This window comes from Mesoplodon bidens (genome assembly GCF_964165515.1).
Source record: "Mesoplodon bidens genome assembly, chromosome: 6".
Classification (NCBI taxonomy): domain Eukaryota; kingdom Metazoa; phylum Chordata; class Mammalia; order Artiodactyla; family Ziphiidae; genus Mesoplodon; species Mesoplodon bidens.
Window position 1 is genome coordinate 83,754,375 of NC_138162.1, and position 22,539 is coordinate 83,776,913.

At 38.6% G+C, this 22,539-nt stretch overlaps 1 protein-coding gene across 1 annotated transcript in view; it reads right to left on the reverse strand.

Moving 5' to 3' along the window:
* Window positions 1-22,539, reverse strand: part of TRPM6 (transient receptor potential cation channel subfamily M member 6) — a 139,678-nt gene that overhangs the window by 35,590 nt on the left and 81,549 nt on the right. The window contains 7 exon segments of the mRNA XM_081236652.1: window positions 42-1,174; window positions 8,726-8,858; window positions 11,216-11,409; window positions 15,107-15,221; window positions 15,426-15,600; window positions 17,502-17,753; window positions 19,057-19,185. Of these exon segments, the coding sequence (XP_081092778.1) occupies window positions 42-1,174; window positions 8,726-8,858; window positions 11,216-11,409; window positions 15,107-15,221; window positions 15,426-15,600; window positions 17,502-17,753; window positions 19,057-19,185 (2,131 nt within the window).

Below are 22,539 nucleotides of genomic sequence, written 5' to 3' on the forward strand. Positions count from 1 at the left end.
GCAAGAATTTAATACTAGTTGTAAAAATGTTTACTTCTTACTTTTAATCTTACAGATCTTCAATTTCTCCTCTTTGTGCAATCTCAAACTCTGACTTCTAATGAAGGGCCTGTCTCTACGAAGGGGACTGATCCGAAGGGATGTGTTTTGCTGAAGCCATGGTCCCACCTCTGAGCAATCCCTCTGGGCCAATCTTGTTGAGTTATCAGATAGGGATCTGTCCCGGATCTGCCTCTGACATTGTTCACTCTGTTTGGAGTCACAGTTACAAGTGGAGGCCAAGCAGGTTTGCCATTGTTTCTCGGTACTAAACACACCAGTTTCATCACCTTCTGAAAATGCCCAGTTCACATACCCACCTCCAGTTTGCATGCTCGTGACTTGGGAAGGGAGGGAGGTCACTTTAATGGCTGCAGGTGTGCAAATCAATGTGGGTAGCACTTGCTCCCCCTTGTCTTGTCTGGCTGGTAACTGAGCAAGTGACTCATACTGCTCCTTGGTTTCCACCACTGAGCCCTGGGCTGAGACAACCGGGGTCTGCCACATCAGATGAACAGGGACCTCACTCTGGGTGACATGTTCAGTTGCCAGCACATCTGTACCTGCTTCCAAAGATGGTCTGGACAGAGGCAAGTTAGTTTCTGCACAATAAGGAACTTGCTCTAGATGAGAAGGGACCAGGAGAAATTGGCCATACTTTGGGTGTGCTTGCCTGTTCAGGGACACCCCAGCAGCAACTATACTATTTTCTGTTTCTTGCTTTTCCTGGTCATCTCTTACATTTGAAAACTTTCTGTCTGTACTCTCAAGAAAGGGTCCTGTCTGCACTCGTGGGGGATGCCAGCCTCTGGCCAGGCTCCGCAGCAAAGAAGGGGGCATGCTATAACACTGGTATTTCTTCTTCTCAGAGATCTCCAGGCTGCCTAGAACCTCTGCACAGATGACATTGCTCCAGCTGTGGGGAAGTTTTCTGCAAGTAGAATGCTTTCTGTTGGCCAGGAGGGCCTCATCCTCTTGTAAGGTGTCAACAGCAGAAAGGACTTTTAAGGTATCCACTGTCAGGGCAGAGAGGTCCTGCAGGTGTCCCACCTGGCTGTCCAAAGACAATAAGGAGTCCCTTATGAAAGACACCTTTTCATTCATTTCTTTCAGTTGGAAGCACATTTCTGTAACCCTAAGGGAAAAAGGGAGGGAGAAAACCAATAAACACAGTAAGCCAATAAACACAGTACGTGGGAACTTGCCTTACTCTCTTCCTGTCCTGCTTCCATCCTTAGGTGGCTCCTCAGCCTAAGCCGCTTCCCAAAGTTAGGTCTGTCTCCTGCCTTCTTCTCTATCCAACACACTCTCATCCCAGGTGATCTCACCCACTCCTGTAATTCCCACTATCACCTTAATAAGGAAAATTACAAATTGTATTTCTACCCCTTATTTCTCTCCAATATTTCAGAGCCACATTTCCAGCTTCCTGCTAGTTATCCCTTCAATCATCTCATCAATCAGCCCATTTGTATTCATTAATATATTCATTAATTTACAAGGCAAACATTTTAATATCTCTTACTGTCCAGCACTGTGCTATTTTGGTAGAGAAAGGAAATGCTGAGGAAGAAACTAGAATGATAAGAACAGAATCAATAATCAAATACATAATTAGAAAAAAAATTACAGCTCTTTTAGAATAATATTCCAAGTCTACAGTACAACCAGGCATCCCAACTTTCAAACAAAACCCATTTTAAGAGACCTACATTCAGAGAAAGCCCGACGCAAATTTTTAAATGACTTTGAATACTTTAACCCAAAATTATGATATCTAGCCATTGATTCATGTAAAAGCAACACAAGGCACTTTCAGCTATGCAAGTACAAAAGTAAATTGCAAGTAGAGTCAAATTAAATGTAACAATTGATTTCATTTGGAGAATTAGAAAGAACAAAGAAAATATATCTGTATATATCTCTGTAAATACCTCTGTATGGGGATAGGTTTTGTTTTGTGTCCTCCCCACCGCCCCAAAAGGTATGTTGAAGTCCTAACCCCCAGTACTCCTAGAATGTGACTTTATTTGAAAGTAGGGTCTTTACAGAGGTAATCAAGTTAAAATAAGATCATTAAGGTGTGCCATAAGCCTATACAACTCATATCCTTATAAAAAAGGGAAATTTGGACATAGAGGGAAGACAGTGTGACGATAAACAGGGAGAAGACCACCTTATGACTGGAGTGATGCATCTACAAGCCAAGGAACACCAAGAAGTGTCAGCAAACACCAGAAGCTAGAAGAGGCGAGGAAAGATTTCTTCCCTAGAGCCATCAGAGAAAACATGGACCTGCCAACGTCGTAATTTCGGACTTCTAGCCTCCAGAACTGTGAGATAACAAATTTCTGTTGTTGTAAGACACCCAGTTTTCTGTTGTTGTAAGACACCCAGTAAACACCCAGTTTACTTTATTATGGCAGCCCCAGGAAATTAATACAGTTATCTAAGCTTAACAATCAATAAAATAAATTACAAAATACATATTTTGTGGTTACATAAAATGAAACTCATACACATAAAAATAAAACACAAAATTTTAAAACAAAAAATAAACAGGAAATTATTCTAACAAATACAGTGAGGTGTTTGTATCCCTTAAGTAGTCAAAAGTTTTTACAAATTGTTGAGAAAAAAAATATAAAGACCCCAAAGGACATGAATAGATAATTCACAAAAGATAATGAAATGTGGTAAAATATCCAATCTCATTAGGTAAGCAGAGAAATTATCAATAAAAATAAGACAACAATGAGTTTGTCTACACTGTAACATTTTTTTAACCTAGCAAATTTTTAAAAAGAGATTTAGTGACTCAAGGTTGGCAGGGATGCAACACTGGAATGTTCAAATAGCCAAGACAAATAAAGAGGCAGGAATTTTACTATGCTAAGGCAGACAGATGAGATAGAATATTATGCAGCCATTAAAAATCATACTTACATTGTTAATAGTCATTTTCTTTGTCTATTTCTGATGGCAGGGGTGGGGACAAAATGCAAACCTGTATAATTTTAACTAAAAATATATGGAAGACTAAATGGAAAAAGACCAAATTTTTCACAGTGGACTCTAGCTTATGACATTTTTTTTCTTTCTTTTCTCCCTGTTTCATTCTTTTATTTGGAGGAAGGAGTATACTTTCCAATTTCCCAATAATGAAAATCTTTGATAAACAGAATAAAGTGAAAAATTGCAAGGGAGGAAACCAACAGTTTCATGGCTAACATGACCGTATGCAGAAATAACAAATTGCCCCCAGTCTTATTTGAGGGCTGGGAAAAGCAGTAATTATACCATGAAGAGCTTAGCACTCAGCTGTAGCAAGCACTTCCCAAAATAGTGTTAGACATTCCCTCTCTAGAATGTATCTCAAGTCACATGTATTGAGAAATCTTCCACTTCTTCCTGGAAGCTTTGTAGATAGGAGTTAAAGAATAAAGAGGATGGTATAATTTTGATTATCACCTATGTGGGTGGAACCCTCTCTTTCTTGCTTCAACTTCTATAACTCAGTAGAGCCTTAGTAAAGGCTTCTTGACTTTCTGGAACCTATAAAACTAGAATTGGCAAGGATGATGAAGGAAAGAGAACAAAATATATGTATATTCCCTTCCAAATATGCTTAATTAGAGCCTCTCCATCTAGTGCACTGTTTCAACTAATTCAAAAATTGTACAGTCCAAACAGCAGTAATGGAGACTCATTAAGTTCCATTAGCAGCAGTCACATGGAAGGGATACAATAGACACCAGCAACTATTCACAGCAACAGGTAACACTGCTACAATAGAGAGACAAATAACCGGGTCACTCTCAAATCAGGTCCTCTTGCTTTCATAGGCACTTCTTTTCTAAAGCTCAATGTCCTGTGAAATATATTTTAATTATATTCCTCAGCCACCATCTACATTAATTTAATCTAGTCTTTTAGTCATTCTGACATGTAAAAGAAATTCTCGTAATTTTAGTTTCCTCTGTGCAAGGTTTGAGGGTGGCGGGAAAACCAGCATGGTTATTATTTCATTGTGGGTCTCTGGACCAGATATTGTAAAATGAAATTATAACAAGTATAATCATAATCATCATGATAATCATAATATTCACTGAGCACTCATTATGTGCCAGGCATTTTACATTATTTTATTTAATCCACATGACCACCCTACTATCCCTTCATAAAAAGAGGGCACATGGCCAGTCACATGGTCAATGACAGGGTGAGGCTTCAAAGCCAGAGAGTGTGACTCCATATTCAATGGCATTAACCACTGCACTCCAGCACCTCTCAGCAACTCAGCAGGGATCCAGGCAAAGTTCTATTGGGGTCCTAGAGTCCCATGAAGGGGTAAGTGAATTGCACCCACATTTTCCATGCTGGGAGTTGTTCACAAAGGTTTCTCAGTAAGGTTTCACGGAGAAACGATTATAGGACCAGCTCAAACTGTAACTCTACTGTCACAATGCCCCTTATGATAAAGTGTTTAAACTTTTTAAAAATGTAGTATTTCCCAAATATGACGTACCCAAACACACTTAATATGGAAAAATACCTAGTTAACATCTTACTCCATAGAACAGAGAGAGGAAAAACACTAGCTTACGTTACTAGGGACAAAAAGTAGCTGGCGTTCCAAATAGAGAAAGTAAGATATGAAACAGCCTTAATATATTATCCTTCCACTTTTACAATTCACCTAACTCTGTAAAGGTATAGGTAATCTCTTCTTCAGAGATAGGCAAACATGCAAATATCTTCCTAACTTCCTTTCGCTCCCTCTTGAAACTACTGCTCAGTTACCACTGGAAAATATTCTTCCCTCTCTCCCATACTTCATTTACAAGTTCCCCAGAATGACCTCAACAAGGACAACCATGTAAAAAGAGGGCTGGGGAGATAGCTCTATCAAGAAGGAAAATTGATCGACTGTGTTTTGAAGTTAAATTAGGGCTTCATAATCAAATACTAGAGCCCTTGAAAGCATCTAGAATATTTTTCAGAAGCTACATAACCATCTACCATCTAATCCTTCTCTACTCAAATCCCAAGAAAAAGATTCAAGATAAATGTGATAGCATACGATGATTACTGGTGTTCAGTTTACTATTAGTATTATTATTATTAATTATTATTATTGAATTACTTTTTTAAAATGTCTGGTTCTCAAGTTTTTACTCTGTATTCACTTGACTCGTGATACTACCTTCTCCTGGTTTTCCTTATACTCTTCTGATCAATTCTTTTTAGTCTTCATGAGTTCCTCTTCCTCGGTCCATTATACAGGCGTTGACACCTCTCAGGGTGAGACCCTCAACCCACTGAGTCTCCTCACTCCACTTGCTTCCTGAGCATAAGCGCTTCCTCTGTCATAATTTTATTTTCCTAGAATAGGCAGATGACTCCCAAATTTCCTTGTCCAGTTCATATTTTGCCCTAGGGCTTCAGATTCACGTATGTAAAGCCTTCCAGACATCTCTGGATAAACGCACCACCAGAATCTCAGGCTCAACAAAATCTAAACCTCACTGCTCTCCCCCACACCCTCCCTGCCATGCATTTTGTACTCTTTATCTTTTAGTGCCACCTTTCACCTAATTACCCTGCTACAGATATGAGTTATCCTGGACTTATTGCCACAGCCAATCCTTAACTCACCTCTTGAATTGTCCTCTCTAAATATGCCTTTATCCTCTTTGCTATGGCCTAAATGTTTGTGTCCCCACCTAAAATTCACGTTGAAATCCTAACCCTCAACAGTGATGGTATTAGTAGGTGGGGCCTTTGGGAGGTGATTAGGTCATAACAGTGGAGCCCTCACGAACGGGATCAGTGCTCTACTGTTTATAAGAGACCCCAACAGAGCTCCTTAGCCCCTTCCACCATGTAAGGACACAATGAGAAGTTTGTATCCCAAAGAGGGCCTTCACCTGACCATCCCTGCACCCTAATCTCAGTCTTCCAGCCTCCAGAACTGTGAGCAGTAACTTTCTGCTGCTTATAAGCCACTCAGTCTATGGTATTTTGTTACAGCAGACCAAATGGACTACAATACCTTCTTTCAATGCTACTACCAATTTGGCTAGTCCTTGGGCGTCATCTGTCTCCTGTATCAATCTCTCGAGTGGTCTCCCTAGTTCCAATTCTGACTCCTCAAATCCATATGCTAACAACCTAGAAGGTAAATCTGTTTGACCACCTAAAATTTTTCCTTAGTTTATAGTGTAAAGTGAAGGGCTCTCCATGACCTTGTTCCAGTGCATAATACTGGGGGGCCGAGGTGCCTATCTTTGACCCATCTTATCTATTTACATCCCTTTTCTTAAGGTTTGGAAGGGTATATGTATTTTAGAAGAAACTATACTCACAAAATTGGAGCCTAATTTTATATAATAATAGATAACTTTCACTGCTCCCTTACTATCCATTAGCACACTGCCACACAGTTCATCTATATTATCCCATAGAATCCTCACAACAACTCTAAAAGGTAGGTCTATTTTTGTGTCCATTTTACAGAGAAGAAAACAAGGCCCAGAGTAAACTTGCCCAAGTACACAGAGCTAGAAGCAGGACTTCATGCCGGCTCTGTAAACTCCTATCTGGGTACGTGTTTCATACAAAGCAGAACCAAGCTGGCCCGCAGGACTCAATGAGCATAGCTACAAAGGAGGCAGAACATGTGGAAAGGGGAAAGGGAAAGAAGGAAGCTCACAGAGTTTTGGCCTAAAGATATTATTTAAGTAAAACAGAATGTTGTGGGTTCACAAATTGTTATTTGATACTCAATTTTTTCCTCAATATTAAAATTTGATCTGAAATTCAATCAGCTACCTAAAATGTATTTACATAAATATGGTATTAACTTTTAAAGTTCAGAAATAAGTCATATGCCCAAGGTGACCATTTAGAAAGTTCTTAATGTGATTCAATCTCAAATAAAGCCGTATTTAAGGATTCACTATCTATCTATTTGGACATCAGAAAATATATATGCATAATTAGGTATAACATTTTATAGTCAGGTCCGTGTGTATTCAAAAGTAAGAGAACACATTTAACTTCTGCCAATTTGCTTCCAATTAAGAAAGCAATGCTGCGTTTTAAAAAATGCATATAATCACGGGGACTTAGTTAATAATACTGTATTGTACATTCGAACGTTGCTAAGAGAGTAGACCTTGAACACTTCATCACAAGAAAAAAATTGTATGGTGATGGTCGTTAATGAGACTCACTGTGGTGATCATTTCACAATATACAAATATCGAATCATTATGTTGTGTACTTGAAACTAATATAATGTTATATGTCAATTATTTCTAAATTTTTTAAATGCATACAATCACATGCAGTCCATATTTTGATCCAGTGCTGTGTAGCCGCGATTAGTGGCACATGTACAGCAGCTTTGACCTACGAGCTTCTACGTTTGTCCACTTTCTCCAACACGCCTCCTCTTTCCTCAAGCCTCTGAATGGCACCCCCAAATCACACACACCCACAGACACCCTCAGCTGATGACTGCCGTGAGAACCGTGTTCCCGCAGCCTGGCTGCATCCTCTGGAGCACTCTCCATATTCTCTCCTGGCCCCCACTGTTAACTGCCCGTCCTGAGGACTTCACTCAGCAAATCACCTCCTCCCTCTGGCTCCTGCAGTTTCTCCCTTGCTGGTAGATCTTTTCCAGTAACAAATATATTACTTTTATTATCTCCACATGAAACATAACAAAAGAACTGCACCATGTCCCCATACCCCTCTTTACCTCCCTTCAGAGAAAACTTCTTAGAAAATCTGCCTCTAATCACTGTCTCTACTTCTAATCACTCTCCACATGCTTCAGTGAATCTGCCCTCAACTCCACTGCACAAGTGCTAGTCAGGCACCCCGAGACTATGACTCCATGGTACCCAGTGCAACCAGCACCCTGCTGCTCCTGGACTCACCTGCATCTACGTTTGCTGCTCCATCCCACCTCCCTCAAGTCTCTCCTCCTCAGCTCCCTCAGAGCCACCTTCCTGCACCAGGCTCCCAAAGCGGTCCAACCCAACCCCCAACTCCAGCAGACCCTTCACCACGATCCATCTCTATTCCCTTATACTACTTTTTTTCCCCTTGATTGTTCTTTTACTGTCTGACATTAAATTACATGTATCTTTTTTGTCCTTCACTCCACCCCCACCCCTCCACATGCACGCACTAGAATGTGAATGCTATGAAGGAAGGGACCCTGCTCTCTTATTCACCGTTTATCTCCACTAACTTAGAAGACTGTCTGGAACACAGTAGATGCTCAATAAATGTGCACTGATTGCATGAATATTATACGATACTAGAGGAAATTTTAGAAAATCAAAACCTCTGGGTTTTTTTTTTTTTTTTTTGCGGTACGTGGGCCTCTTACTGTTGTGGCCTCTCCCGTTGCGGAGCACACAGGCTCCGGACGCGCAGGCCCAGCGGCCATGGCTCACGGGCCCAGCCGCTCCGCGGCATGTGGGATCCTCCAGACCGGGGCACGAACCCATGTCCCCTATATCGGCAGGCGGACTCCCAACCACTGCGCCACCAGGGCAGCCCAAACCTCTGGGTTTTAAAAGTAGACCTTTCTACTTTTTTCAGACATTCTAGTAGAATGAGGTTTAGGTAGCAGTTTAGAAGGTGAAAATACATATATAACTTTTACCTTTCTGACGTCACCCGGATTCGTTCCTCACAACTACAATTCAGACCTTCCATCTTCTCATGGAAGTATTTTTCCACACACTGTTCTTCAAAACTGTGAAGTTTTTTCAGATCATCCTTACTCAGGTAGAGTCCTATGGAAATAAGTATAGTGCATAAAAAGAATCATTATTCATCCTCCATAGGAAGCTGAAACAGTGTCTGAGTGACTTTTCTTCCATTGGTGTTAAAAATGGATAAAACCATAGCTCGCATGATAATAGTTTGCTGCCCTGTCACACTGTATTCCTAATATTAATTGGGAAGCACTATGGTAGAAATAACTGGAAACACAAGGCTGGGTCTTTCCTTTTTGTTCTATAAACAGATGTGGGAATTTGAATGTGACTCATGGAACACTTTATCTTCAATATTTTCTTAAATTAGAATACTTTTACACATAAAAATTCACCACATTTATATGCATATGAAAGTTCCCCCACCAACTGGTTTATCAGTCAAAATGACAATAAGTAACCTACAGGTTAAAATCAAGGTTAGAAGAAGTCAAAGTCTGTTGAAATTAATCCAGTAGGTAAAAGAAAGTTTTACCTTGTTGCACTGAGTTTATATATACACTGAGTTTCTATATACTAAGTTCTTCTATTGAAGAAAGAGACATTATGACCAGTCAAAGGCCTATCAAGGCTATACTTCTTCCTTGACAATTACAATTAATTCATTAAAAGACACGTCATTTCATGATGTTATGAAACTAATACAATTCTACATCAAACTGAGCAATCACATTTGGTCTTCCACCTTGACTCTTACTCTGACCTAGCAGAAAAATGCATTATCTTTTGAGCAAGTTTCTAATACTTGTTAAATATAAAAATGTTGTTGCAAAAAGGGTAAAATTGGAATATCCTCTTCCTTCAATCATTTCACCTAAATTAGGAAAAAAAAAAAGAACCATTAAAGTTCTCCAGAATTTATTAGAAAGGCAAATGTTCTGTAATTTTCCAATAAAATGAGACAAAAATATTCATTTTAAAAGAAAATATTCATTTAAAAGAAAATACTCAGCCATAAAAGGTGTTCACAACTCAAAGGTACAATGTTTTCTGATTTTTATGGCTTGGAAGCATCTTTCAGACACCAAAAAAATCCCCATCCCCACTCAACTCTAAATGTGTGTTTGCATTAAAGAATCTTGTATGAGTAAGGAACTTTAGAATTGTATGATTTGAGCCTTCTGTGGATTCCTGAGAGCAAACAACCCACAGAGCAGTTCCAATGATAGGTGCAGCTTGCAGTATGTGGCACGTTCTTGTGACTGTCCACCAGGTGGCACTGCTGCCCCATGTGCAAACGTCTTGATCCTCAATACAGAGAATCAAAGACAATCTCACAAAAATTTAAGAATTTCTCAGAGTTCAGGGTGAATGTACCTCTGTCCATCAGAATATTTCCTCGAGTTTTATACCAGAATGAAGTAAAATCCCTAGTTGTAGCTAGGGCAATACCCTGAAATCAAACACATCATTTCTGCAGCAAAAATCAATGAATATCCATACTACAAGGGATAAAGAGGATAAATGGCTTACATTAGTCCCATTAGCCTCTTCTGTCCAAATGAGTCTTTCTCTAACTTATGAAGAAAAAGACTTTCCATTTTCAAATGTATTTTGAATTTAGGGATTGAGATAAAGGATTATAAATTTATGCTATCCATTTCCTCTATATCTAGGAGTTATCTAGAAATGGGCCTAGTACCAGTGGGCCTAGAGGAGCTACGAAAGATCTCTGAACCACAAGAAGGAATGTTCTCTTATGACAATTAGTATGACAGTCATATCATGCTATATATGGATAAGTAAAATGAACTAGGAAAATCTCAAAATATGTCGAGTTAAGCTTTGCAAAAAAAAAAAAGAGAGAGAGAGAATCCACATTTCTGCATCCTGAGTTGAAGTTCTTGAAAATATGAAACATCTATAAAGAATCACCTCCATATTCAGTAGATTAGAGAACCAGAGAGCCATGATTCTGGTGAATAAATTAAGCAAAGTCTGGTTTATCTATTTCCCTTAGTCCACAAGACCTTCTGTATCCTTTCGATTTGGAGTCCATCTTCAACAACAGGGAAATAAGTATGGGTCACTCTGACTACTCTCTAGGAGTTATTCTGACGTCTTCCCAGCTAAACAGAGTAAAAACATAGGGTTTTCCAGGTGACAAAAAGCCTTTACACATCCAAGCAGAGATTCTGTTCCTACCTATTCCTTTCTTTCAAAGTATCAGCTACTTTTAGCGAAAGGTACTACAACCACATAATGAGATCCATGTATTTACTTAGACCCAGGTGCTCAGCTGATACTCTTTTGTCAGTTAACTCCCAGAGCCTTCCATCCTGTGCCCTGAATTTAATCGACAACGTTCCAGGTGTCTTCACCTTGGATCTCCACTCTTGCACTCTCTTCCTCCTGTCCCACCAATGAAAACTTACTTAATCCAACATCACCCTCTTCTTGGTCATTTGGAGCTTGGTGATGGCAAAGACGGCGAAGGAGGAGACCAATGTGACTCAGCAGGATAAAAGGTGGGGGCAGCCAAGGCTTCTTGTGGTAGGTCATGATGTAGCGATAGCGATTGTATTTCCACAGGTTATTTGAAATGGATTTCAGATCTATGTAAACGTTACTGTAAGTTGTAGTAAGAGAGGGACAGTGTTTTAATATGGAATCCTGAAACATAACGGTTAGACTATTGCTTTATTTTCCAACTTTTATGATTGGTTCGCCTGACATGGACAGTAGTTAGCCAATAAAAATAATATCCATTGCATTTACGATTCTTCTTCCACCAAACAACATACATTAATCACCTTCTACATTAAAATATACTCATCAGAATAAGCAAAAGGTAGAAATTACAATCAGAGAGAAGAAAATGCCAACAGTTTAAATGCAATGAACAGAAACTGTCCTCTGGAAGTAACATTATTCTTGATTCACCATCTCTTCTCACATAAGAAGGTCTTTTCAGTCCATAATTCATCATTCGTGGTAAACAGCTTTAATGTCCCTCTATATCACCAACCTTATGAAGAGATTCTCCTAATGTCAAATGTGAGAAGTGCTAGAATAATCCTAGTTAAAACATTCAAACGAAAGAATATTAATGAAGAAGAAGAGATGGAAGAAAAATCAATTCATCCTAAAATAAGTCAATAAGCAGAGCTTCGATTCAGCAGCTAGATCAATTATTTAGATTAACCTTACAATAAAAGTGACTCCTTATTGGTAGGCCACCTTGGGATTTTTCTCCCTTTAATTATATTATAATATGCAGATACTGCAGTAAATATGTTGATATTATAGAACTTGTAATAGAAATTGTGGTGAGTGGTACAAATTCTCAAACAACGTATCACCCTTAACTATTTAACTTTAAGTCTATAACATGATATGGGTGGGGAGGACACAATGGAATATCCATCTTAATATTTTGCTTAGGCTAATATGTAATTTATTTTCTTTAGAGAAAGATGGCAGAGAAGTACTTGAGAAGGGCAGCCACATTTGGCAAATAAAAATGCAGGTAACCCTAAACTGCATTAATGATAAAGAGAAGGAACCCAAACTATCCTGGAGGAAGCCAGCTTAGGATAAGAGGAGGGGTGAAGTTTCAGAGTTCATAATGTAGATGAAGGAAACATTGACGACTGACTGAGTTTAACAGTAGTTCTCAAAGTGCAGTCACTGAGCCAGCAGCACTGCATCACCTGAGAACAGGTCAGGAATGCAAATTCTTAGGCCCTATCCCAGAACGACCCAATTAGCGATCTGTGTCTCAGTGAGTCCTCCAGGTAATTCTCCTGCACAATCAAGTTTGAGGGCCACCAAAATTACATGTTACTCCCACTCCAAGTGTGATCACAGCCTGCCCACCAGCAGGTGGCGATCTTCACAGTGTATTTCAGGTTCTTTGTAATTACAGAATCTGGAAAGGGGCCTTTGGACAAGTAGTCTGATCAGGGGTTGCTCAGCTTGTGTGGTCCTCAGTGTATTCATCTCAGTGAGAAGACTGGCCTGTGGGAGGATTTGTCAGCCTCCCTTTTGACACCTGCCGTTTTTGAGAAACAAAAATCTCATACCCACTCTTAATCTTATTTGAAATGTCAAAAAAATAGCTACAGTAATTAAAACACCAGCAAATGTTACAAGTGCATAAAATGGTGAGGCTAAAGGGAGATGATAGCTATCATATAATCTTGTAACAAGCAAAAAAGTATGCTTTCCCCATATATACGCAACAACAGTCCTTTTTGTGTGTGTTTTTATTTTGCTTGACTTCAGCCTTTATCTCCTCTACTTTCTTTACTTAACTTCTATGCATTGATTTCCCTTTTCTTATCTATCTCTCTTCAGTGAGATAATTAATGAATAAAATACCTAGTACAGTGCCTGGCATAAAAGAGGCATTCAGAAAATACTAGTTTCTTCCCATCACTTCACTTGATTTCTTTCATCCATTAAACCAATATGTGCCAGGCACTCTTTTCAGTGCCTGGGATAAACTCATGGGCAATAAAGGCCAAAAAAAAACCCCAAAAGGGCTTCCCTGGTGGCGCAGTGGTAGAGAGTCTGCCTGCCGATGCAGGGGACACGGGTTCGTGCCCCGGTCTGGGAAGATCCCACATGCCGCAGAGCGGCTAGGCCCGTGAGCCATGGCCGCTGAGCCTGCACGTCCGGAGCCTGTGCTCTGCAACGGGAGAGGCCACAACAGTGAGAGGCCTGTGTACCGCAAAAAAAACAAAAAACAAAAAACAAAAAAACAAACTTGTTCCTGTGGAGCTTATATTCCAATATAAGAGATAAATGGGGGGGAAAACACAATATAGAGATAAATTATAAAATATATTTGTACATATAAGTGGGTAGTATAAAGAAAGAAGAGTAAGGGGGACCAGGCATGCCAAGGAGATGGTCGATGGAAAGGCGGCTGCACTTTTAAGTAATATCCTTAGGTTAGGGCTAATTAAAGAGGGGACATTTGCGCAAAGGCTTGAAGGAGGTGAGGGAATGGACCACACTGATATCTGGGGGAAGAGCATTCCAGGCAGAGGAAACAGCAACTGCAAACACCCCTGTGTTGTTTGAAAAACTGAGTGTGGCTGGAGAGGCATGGATTCGGGGAACAGTAGTGTGATGGGTGATTGGAGAAGTAGCAGGGAAGCTAGGTCATTGTAGAAACTTTGACTTTTATCCAGAAGGAAATGGGGAACCTTGAATGGTTTGGAGCAGATGAGTGACATCATCTGACATATGTTTTAAAGGTCATTAGGGAATAGAGTGATTAATTAATTAAGTAATTTTAAAAAGTTAAGTGTCATTAGGGCTACTGTGTTGAGAACAGAATATAGGGGCCAAAGACAGAAGCAGAGAAATAAATTAGGAGGCTTTGTGGTAGTAGCAGTGGGGTGGTGAGAGGCGGTTGGACTGATGATCTATTTGAAGATGGAGTCAACAGGTATTCCTGACAGTCTAGAGCTAGAAATATGAGACGCATTAAGAATGCCAAGGTTTTTGGTCCGAACAATGGGAAAGACGAAGCTTTGACAGAAACATGTGGTCTTCCTTATAGATTTGGGAAAGACTATAAGCAGAATAAGTGTATGTTGGGAAAGAGGGGAGATCAAGAATTTGGACATTTGAAAGTTCAGACATCTATTGGGTTGGCCAAAAAGTTCATTCGGGTTTATCCGTAAGACGTTATGGGAAAACCCAAATGAACTTTTCGGCCAACCCATTATACATCTGACTGGTAATGGAACAGGAGAGCTGGATCTACAGGACTGAAGTTCAAGAAAGAGATCTAGGCTGAAGATATAAGTTGGGATTTGTCAGTATATATATACAGGAAACTGAACAAGATCACCAAAGTGTAAACAAAAGGTCTGGGCCCAGGTACATTCCAATGTTAAAAGGTTGAAGAGAATATGATGATCCAGAAAAGAAGACTGAGAAGAAGTGAAAAGTGATATACAAGAAAACAGAGAATGAGATATACTGAGAGCCAATGAAGGAAAGTTATCAAGGATCCTTTAACCAACTTTCAGCCTCATCAATTGTTACTCTCCATGATTCCAAATTATTGCTTAATTACAGTGTATGATCTCCTTTCAGTCTGCTTTTATTACACTCTCTATTTATTGTTTTTTCTCTTCTCATACTCTGCTGCCTTCCTGCCAGTAGTTCCATGCCCATATTTTAAAACCATAGTAATTAAACATGAAACACACAAAAAACAACAAAGCTTACATGTGAATCTTTCAAAATACCTGCACCCATTTTTGATTCATACAAAATAACTGTATTTGATTAAAATAACCTACTTGAAAAAAGCAATCAACAGGTTCACCATGATGATATATTGCACGAAGAGGTAGACAGCTTGCAGGAATGGAGTAAGAAAAGAACCAGGAGGGCAGGACGGCTGGCTTGAACAAACTACAAATAAAGAATTTAAAAGAATGAGAGATAAGGTGAATCATAGTCCTATGACTCTAGACAAATATTTAGCATATTGACTTAGCAGAATACCACAAACCCTTGACATTTTTAAGATTCAGGTGGTTGTTTTCCAGGGTTCTTTATTACTCTGAGTATCTACAAAGGCTCAATTGCTACACGGTGGTGGAATCCCCTACGTACCATCTATCTCTGAAGCATAGACTTCTCCATAGATCATCCAGTATGGCTCAAACACGATATCTCGAGCAAGGCTCCAGGACGGAGGCTCCTTTGGTGAAAGGATGGCCTTGCGTGCCACTCCAAAGCTCAGCAGGACGATGGCCATGATGATCACGATGTAGAACATGTTTGCAGTCTGCAAAAAAGCACAGCACAGCCAGAAGTTTACTACAGATTTGAAATTTAAAACAAGTCAAACACCTGCAGCCATCATAATTATACCTGCCAATAATAAGACTGTCTAGTCATTGACCAAAATGCCTAGTCCATGAATAGCTGGATTTCCTTTGGCTAAAACATCTTGTTTTCTCTGCACAGTATATGTTTCAGGTCAATGTAGTCTATGGAGTAATTTAAGTGTGCTAACTGTAGAGGATCTGTGCTTCTTTTTTTAAGATGTGATGAAATATGAATAGCTTTTGATTAGCTAATATCTAACTTTTCATCAGAGGTTAGGAAAAGAAAAAAAAATAGGGATATTCAAATTAGTAAAATGGATCCTATTCCCAGGATTATCTTCAGGAGTTAGAGTCTGAGAAATTGATCAGGCCAAGAATCTGCTCCAAGGTACTGAACTCCAAGATACTGAACATCCTAATGAAGTGAAGAATCTTTTTTTTAAAGATGCAAAAACGACTATAAAATGATGTTTGTTAAATCCAGTGGTTCATTAACTCCCAAACATGTAGTCTTTGCATTCAAAGTAAGCCTGATTGTTATAATGAACAAGGGAGCACACACAGTACACACATGTACTATACACACATGTATATATAGCACATGTACTGTAATTTTCTAAAGGCTCTTTTAAATAATTCATTTCAATTACTAAATGTACATCAGTTCAACCCACTTGTTCCCTGTGGCAGAGACATACTCCGTGAATATTCCATGAGCTTCCCTTCCATGAGGCAGGAGCCACCTGACCTATTCCTGGCCAATGGGCTGTGGAGTAACAATGATTTGAGTAACTTCCCATCCAGAGCAGTTAAAAAGCTGTTAGATTTTCTCCATCCCTCTTATCCCCTGTCATAGGAAACCTCAGAAGCCACATGTTGACACAGCTATGTCCCAAGATGGAACGATTTGAGATCCCTGAGTCACTGGGTAGAGGGCGGCCTCCATGAGCATACATCAATCTTTGTATCAGGGAGAAATAAACTTGTGCTAAGTCACTGAGATACAGTGATTACCTCAGCATAACCTACTGAATTAATACCAATGTCACCAAGACCAGAGAAAATATTGCTGGTCTAAGAGAAAAGTATAAAATAAAAAAAATCTATCTTCGGAATCCTGGAGGTTCTCCCTTTTCCATCTTCTTCCTTTGTTTCAACACTACCTTTCCTTCTCAAGAACTTACCCCTTCCCTGCCAGTGAGTATTCCAGAAGAAAAAGCAAAGATGATCTTGAGATACTGTCCTTCTTAGGTCCTGTGCAAAGCCAGTTGGACAGGGCTAATACAAGTGCACAGTGAGCTCAGATGGCAGACAGAGCCAGGTGGCCCAGATTTGAATCCTGGCTCCCCGACTTATGCCTTTGGGAAATTCATCTGAACTCCATTTCCTTGAACGTAAAATGTGGATAATAATAGTACCTATGTCATAAAGTTGTTTTGAAGATTAAATGAGTTAATACATACAAAGTACTTAGAACAATGTGTGGCCCACAGTAATCACTATTTAAGAGTTGGCTGGGGGTGGAGAGATAAAAAGACAAATCAATATTTCAGCAGAAAATATTATTGGTGGTAGCCTCACATAAATCTAGCCCTCAGGAATTACTGTGCTCAGAGACAAATATGATTCAACCCCCCATCATCTGGCCCTAACGAAAAGGGTAAGCTGAGTATTGGAATCAACTACCCAATATGCTATCCAAGGACATTTGTTAAATATGAGTTTATGGTTATAAGGAAAGTGGGGATGAAGTGTGTGCTTCTTTAAATAATTTCAAAAGTTAAACCAATGTATGTGAACCATGAAAGTAAGTAGAACTGTTAAAAGAACACCATATTATACAGCAGACTGTACTCACCATTTTTGCAATCATGGTCACATAGGGACCAGCATGTTGATTCACAGCAAAGAAGTCCAGGAGCCGTGAGAACCAGAATATGATGTCGATGCAGTATATTAGTCTTCCCGCCGTGTAAAAAGGAGGGTCACCCCACCGAAGGCCAAAACCCACCAAAAACAGGCCAATAGCCACAGTTTCCATCAGATTCCAGTACTCACTAATCCATACCTTCACCTTTTGAGTAAACTTCCCAGGTTCTGAAATATAGATCTAAAAGATGAAAGAAAGAGGGAAACTTAAAGAATGGGTTATAACCTAAGATCAATATGATCTTTAATGCATCAACTGTTCTTTTAAGGAGTATTTTGAATCATGCCAAACCTTAGATCATAAGGGGATTTTGGAGATGTAAGTTATCCTTGGGGAATGAATTATTTAAACAATTCTATAAATGTAGTTTAATCTCACTGTTAGTACTGGCCAGCTATTTTAAAATGAACCAGAATTTTTTTTTAAAAAAGAAAAGTTTTTCTAGCTTTCCTTAATCCTAAACTAACACAGGGAAACACCAAGACGCTTAAAACTCAATACTGCAATGGAATATAGCTGCAATTCCATTTCATGACTTATAGCCTAGTGCAAAGAAACCAAAGAATCCTGTAATCTGGCCCCACTACTGCTCTCTAGTGAGTAGTTAGCAAATTACTCAGAACATGATATTAGAATTCACTATTATAAGAAATTACCCCTGCAACAGAATATCAGACAAACTGCAATGTAAAACAGTAAAAAGCCATTTTCTCTGAAGCATAATAAAAATGGTAGAATTCGGAAAACATTTTTCTGCTAAATTGTTTTCTACATATATACAAGGTTGGTCATATTAGCTCTAGGACAAAATCATTGTATGTAAATGCACAGAGGTAGAGAGAGATACATATACAATGATATCTAAAACAGCCTAAGTCATACGGTATGTGATTGCAGTTGTAACTGGATAGGAATATTCATTCCTTTTCTTTTGTTTTAAGTGACTCATTGCAAACTAAAAATGAAAAGTTTGCTTTGTTTTGTTTCTTGGACTACTTGCCCCAGAGGGATTTTTATCTTAAATATTCAAAAATGTTTAGTAGGAACTTTCAAAAACTATAAATGAATTCTTTACACATTGCACAACTTTAGCCATTTATGTGCCACTCTGTGACATGAAAGCAATAATATGCAAGTAATGTTAGGTTATAAAAAAAATCAACTTTATAAAAAAAAACACTTTTGGGAAATCAAATAGTTGGAGGGTCTAAAAACAACTAGACACCATCACTCTAGAACTGATAAACGCACTAAGATGTCCTCTAAAATAACTGCTTTCAAAGAGCAGCAACCAACAGAAAGTATGTGGCAACAATAAAAGGTTGAGATCAGAAATTTTCCCCCTAATTACCTTTCCTGTAGCATACAAATCAAGATCGTTGCCTGACTCACCCTAATACTTGACCTCTTCATTTTCATCACCCAAGCGCAGAACACGTCTAGCAGAGGTATGTAGAAGACAAAGGTAGAAGGGATTACTCACCTCCCTGACTTTCTCAATGGCATTGGTGAAGATGTAAATGATAACGAGCCACTCTTGCACGGTGGGCTGGGGTTGCATCTCCACTAACACGGTGTAAGTGAACAGCATGAGGAATGCCAAATACAACATCTGTGAGGGGGACATGGATTCCCTGGACATGAGTGAGAGTCATAATGGAGGATGCCAAGCAGACACAGACCCAAATGAACAGAAACACAAAAATGAACTTCACCATGATAGCATGAAAATATAACTGGGACCACCCTCTGATTATTGATGACATAATTATCAAAGAAGGCATAAGAATCTACAGTTTTCTATTCTAGGAATTTGTGGAAGGAAAGAAGATCACTGTTCTCAAATGCATGGAAATGGGCATGGTCACATCTTGTTGACTCCTGACCACAATTTTCAGAATCCTGACCACAATTTTCAGACCCCTGCACATTCCGGCATGGACACAGTCAGGCCAACAGCAAGCCAAGAGAGAATCACACACCTTCCCCTCCATTTAAAAAGAAAACGTGTGTCCCAAGAATGCCAAAGGAGCAGTGTTAGTAGGCGCCTATTTTCAAATATAATAAATTGTGATATTTACTACTGCTGGGAGTTTTATTTTATGCTGATTAAAATATTCTGGTTACCACTTATGGTCTGGGTTCACGTCTTCTAACACATGACTCACTGGGCCTAGGCAGATTACAGAATTTAGTCAGGCAGCTGTTTCACAGTCCTGAGCTTTCCATAAGTGAGGAGTTCCCAAAACAGTCTATGCCACCTAGAGGCTGCTCTGCCCAGAGCATTCAACCTAGACCTGCAGGAAAATGCCTCACTAATGCCACTTGCCAGGCTGGTGGAGTGTGATCTCTGACGCAGGCCGATGCCACTGCATACAGCGTATGATAACTTCCATAATGCAAGTCTACTAAAGGCATGACAGGAATGCAGAGGATGAAGCTGGATTTGAGACTTGGAGAAAGAGGTTTATCAGTTGAGTCTTGTAGGATGAACACCATTTCCAGATAAGCAGATAAAGGAGGAAACAGTTTTCCATTTGGAAGTGGCAGAACAGAAATAAAAAAAGCTTAAAGGCTGGAGGTTAAAGAGCCAGAAAAGTATACATTTGTATAATAGAAGGAGAAAGAAGACAAGATACAAAAGGGAATTTTTACATAAACTGCACATCCATGAGATGCAGATATGTAAAAGATAGAAACACATTTATAAACATTAAGCATAATCCTTCTAGTGAATTTTAAGCATTTGTGATAAACTGTTAAGTTAAAATGGTTTAAAACTGCTGTGTACACTATGATCTCACTTGTGAAAAAATTTGAAAATATTTGGATAGAAAAAAGTTGAAAGCAGATGTTAAGAATTGCTATCTCTGGATGCTAGAAATATAATAAAATTTGATTCTGTTTTTTTCTTAAAAAAAAAATTCTGGTTACTGGAAACGTATTGTCCAATTGTGAGTCTCTGTAGTTAAAGACTGTTGACGTTTTTATCTACAGCACTTACGCACTCAGCCTGACACATGATAGACATTCAAAAAATGTATGTTTAATTACTGTGTATATTAAACCTAGATTTCCAGTCTATTCAAAGAATTAATACACGGTATACACGTACACACAGATACACAGTGATTAATAGCTTTGTGATCTTATCTAACATTCTTATCTTCTCACAATTCCCAGAAGTAGAATAACTACACACACATTTAAAACTGTGACACATATTGCTAAGTTGCCTGCCAGAAAGGCTTTATCAGTTTCCACAATCACCAACAATGCATGAGACGGTGCAGTCTTTTCAATAGCTTCAGAGACAATGCACAGTGCTAGCTAACGTATTAAAAATCCCAGATCAACAGAGAGAAAAGTGCCTATGTGTGTGTTCCTTCTCACAAGAATCATATTATTTTAACCTGGATCCCTATTTCTCATATCTTTTTGAGCTCTACCTAAGTTTGATAGGTCTTCTTCTAAGCTTAGTTCTACATAGAGAATGGCTGAAATCACTTCTGACTACACCACTTGATATTATATACAATAGGTGATACTTCAGGCAGGCATAATGGGTATTAGCATTGCCTATGAGTTAAGAAGCTTAGTAGAGAAGCATATAAAAAAGTTAAAGTAAATTCTATTGATTCTGTACTTCTCTAGGTCTATGTTTCAAGGGTTAATATATTTGATGACCCCTTAGGAACATAATTTAAATAAATTTAAATGATTAAGCAGTCATTTTTTACATTGTTTTCATTGTTTTTATGGTGGCCAGGCACTAAAACACTGTAGATATTGGTGGTATTGCTTCTGACTCTTCTTTTTTTTCTTTCCAATTCTCAAAAAGATATCCAAAAATGTTTACATTTCTTTTTCATCATAGCATTTATAACAAGACACTGCTTCAATAAAGCACACGTACCATAACCTAGCAATGTAATAGCCATGACTAAAAATGCCTGTGTGCACTGCTAACACCATCCTTAGCTATTTTTGTAGTTGTTGTTGTTCCATTTGCTTAGCTTTACTACTGTCTCTAAGAGTTCATAAGCTAGAAATTTCTAAGGAAAGAAATAGCTGAATACTCTTTACCCAGTGATGTGACTATGGTTAAATTCTCTCGAAGCTACTATCAGAGTCTCTAGGATTTTCTGTATTCACAAAATACAGAAAATACAGTATTTCCATATTCACAAAAATGGTGAAATCTCATCATCTGAATGAAGATTTTATTTTTGAAAACAGATAAAAGTTATTCTGAGCTATGTACTTATTGAATAAGTATATGAAGTAAGTGTGTGGTTGGGCAAGTAAATATTTTGAAATATAACACATTTAGACAAATATCCTTTTGTAATTACTTCAAAATGTTTTAGAAATATACAATCTTGAGCAACTTAACTAACTATAGGTTAGCATTAGAAAAATAAATACTGTTAAATAAATGTGAAAAGCACTCAATACATTTAGTTGTTTCCTCTGTATCTCTCCCATCCATGATAGATTTAGTATTTGTTTACACAATTCAACTTCTAAAATTTTTCTTGTCCTCTACATATTTAGAAGCATTTGCAACTGAAGACAAAAAACAAACACTTGAATTTTTTGGTCTATATGACACATTATTCCTACAAAGAAAAAATCAATTCAACTGCTGATTTTTTGCCGAAGATGGGAAAAGAATCCACTCCCATCACTTAATTCCACAACCATATTGTTCATTCTATTGTTCCACACAGTTTCAGATTCTGAGTCCCAGCTGTGTTAACTGGAAGCACTCAAAAAGCGAAGAATGCTTGTGCCTTCACTCCCAAAGTAGGAGAGATCTGCTCTCACCTTTTCTCACTTCCCTCCAATCTTCTTCCCTACCTCTTTTGTCATTCCTCCCTTTTTTTTTAAGTGCACTTTTTACATTTTTATTACAAGTTGGTAAATCAGGCATATCATTATCAACATTATCATTAGCAATTAA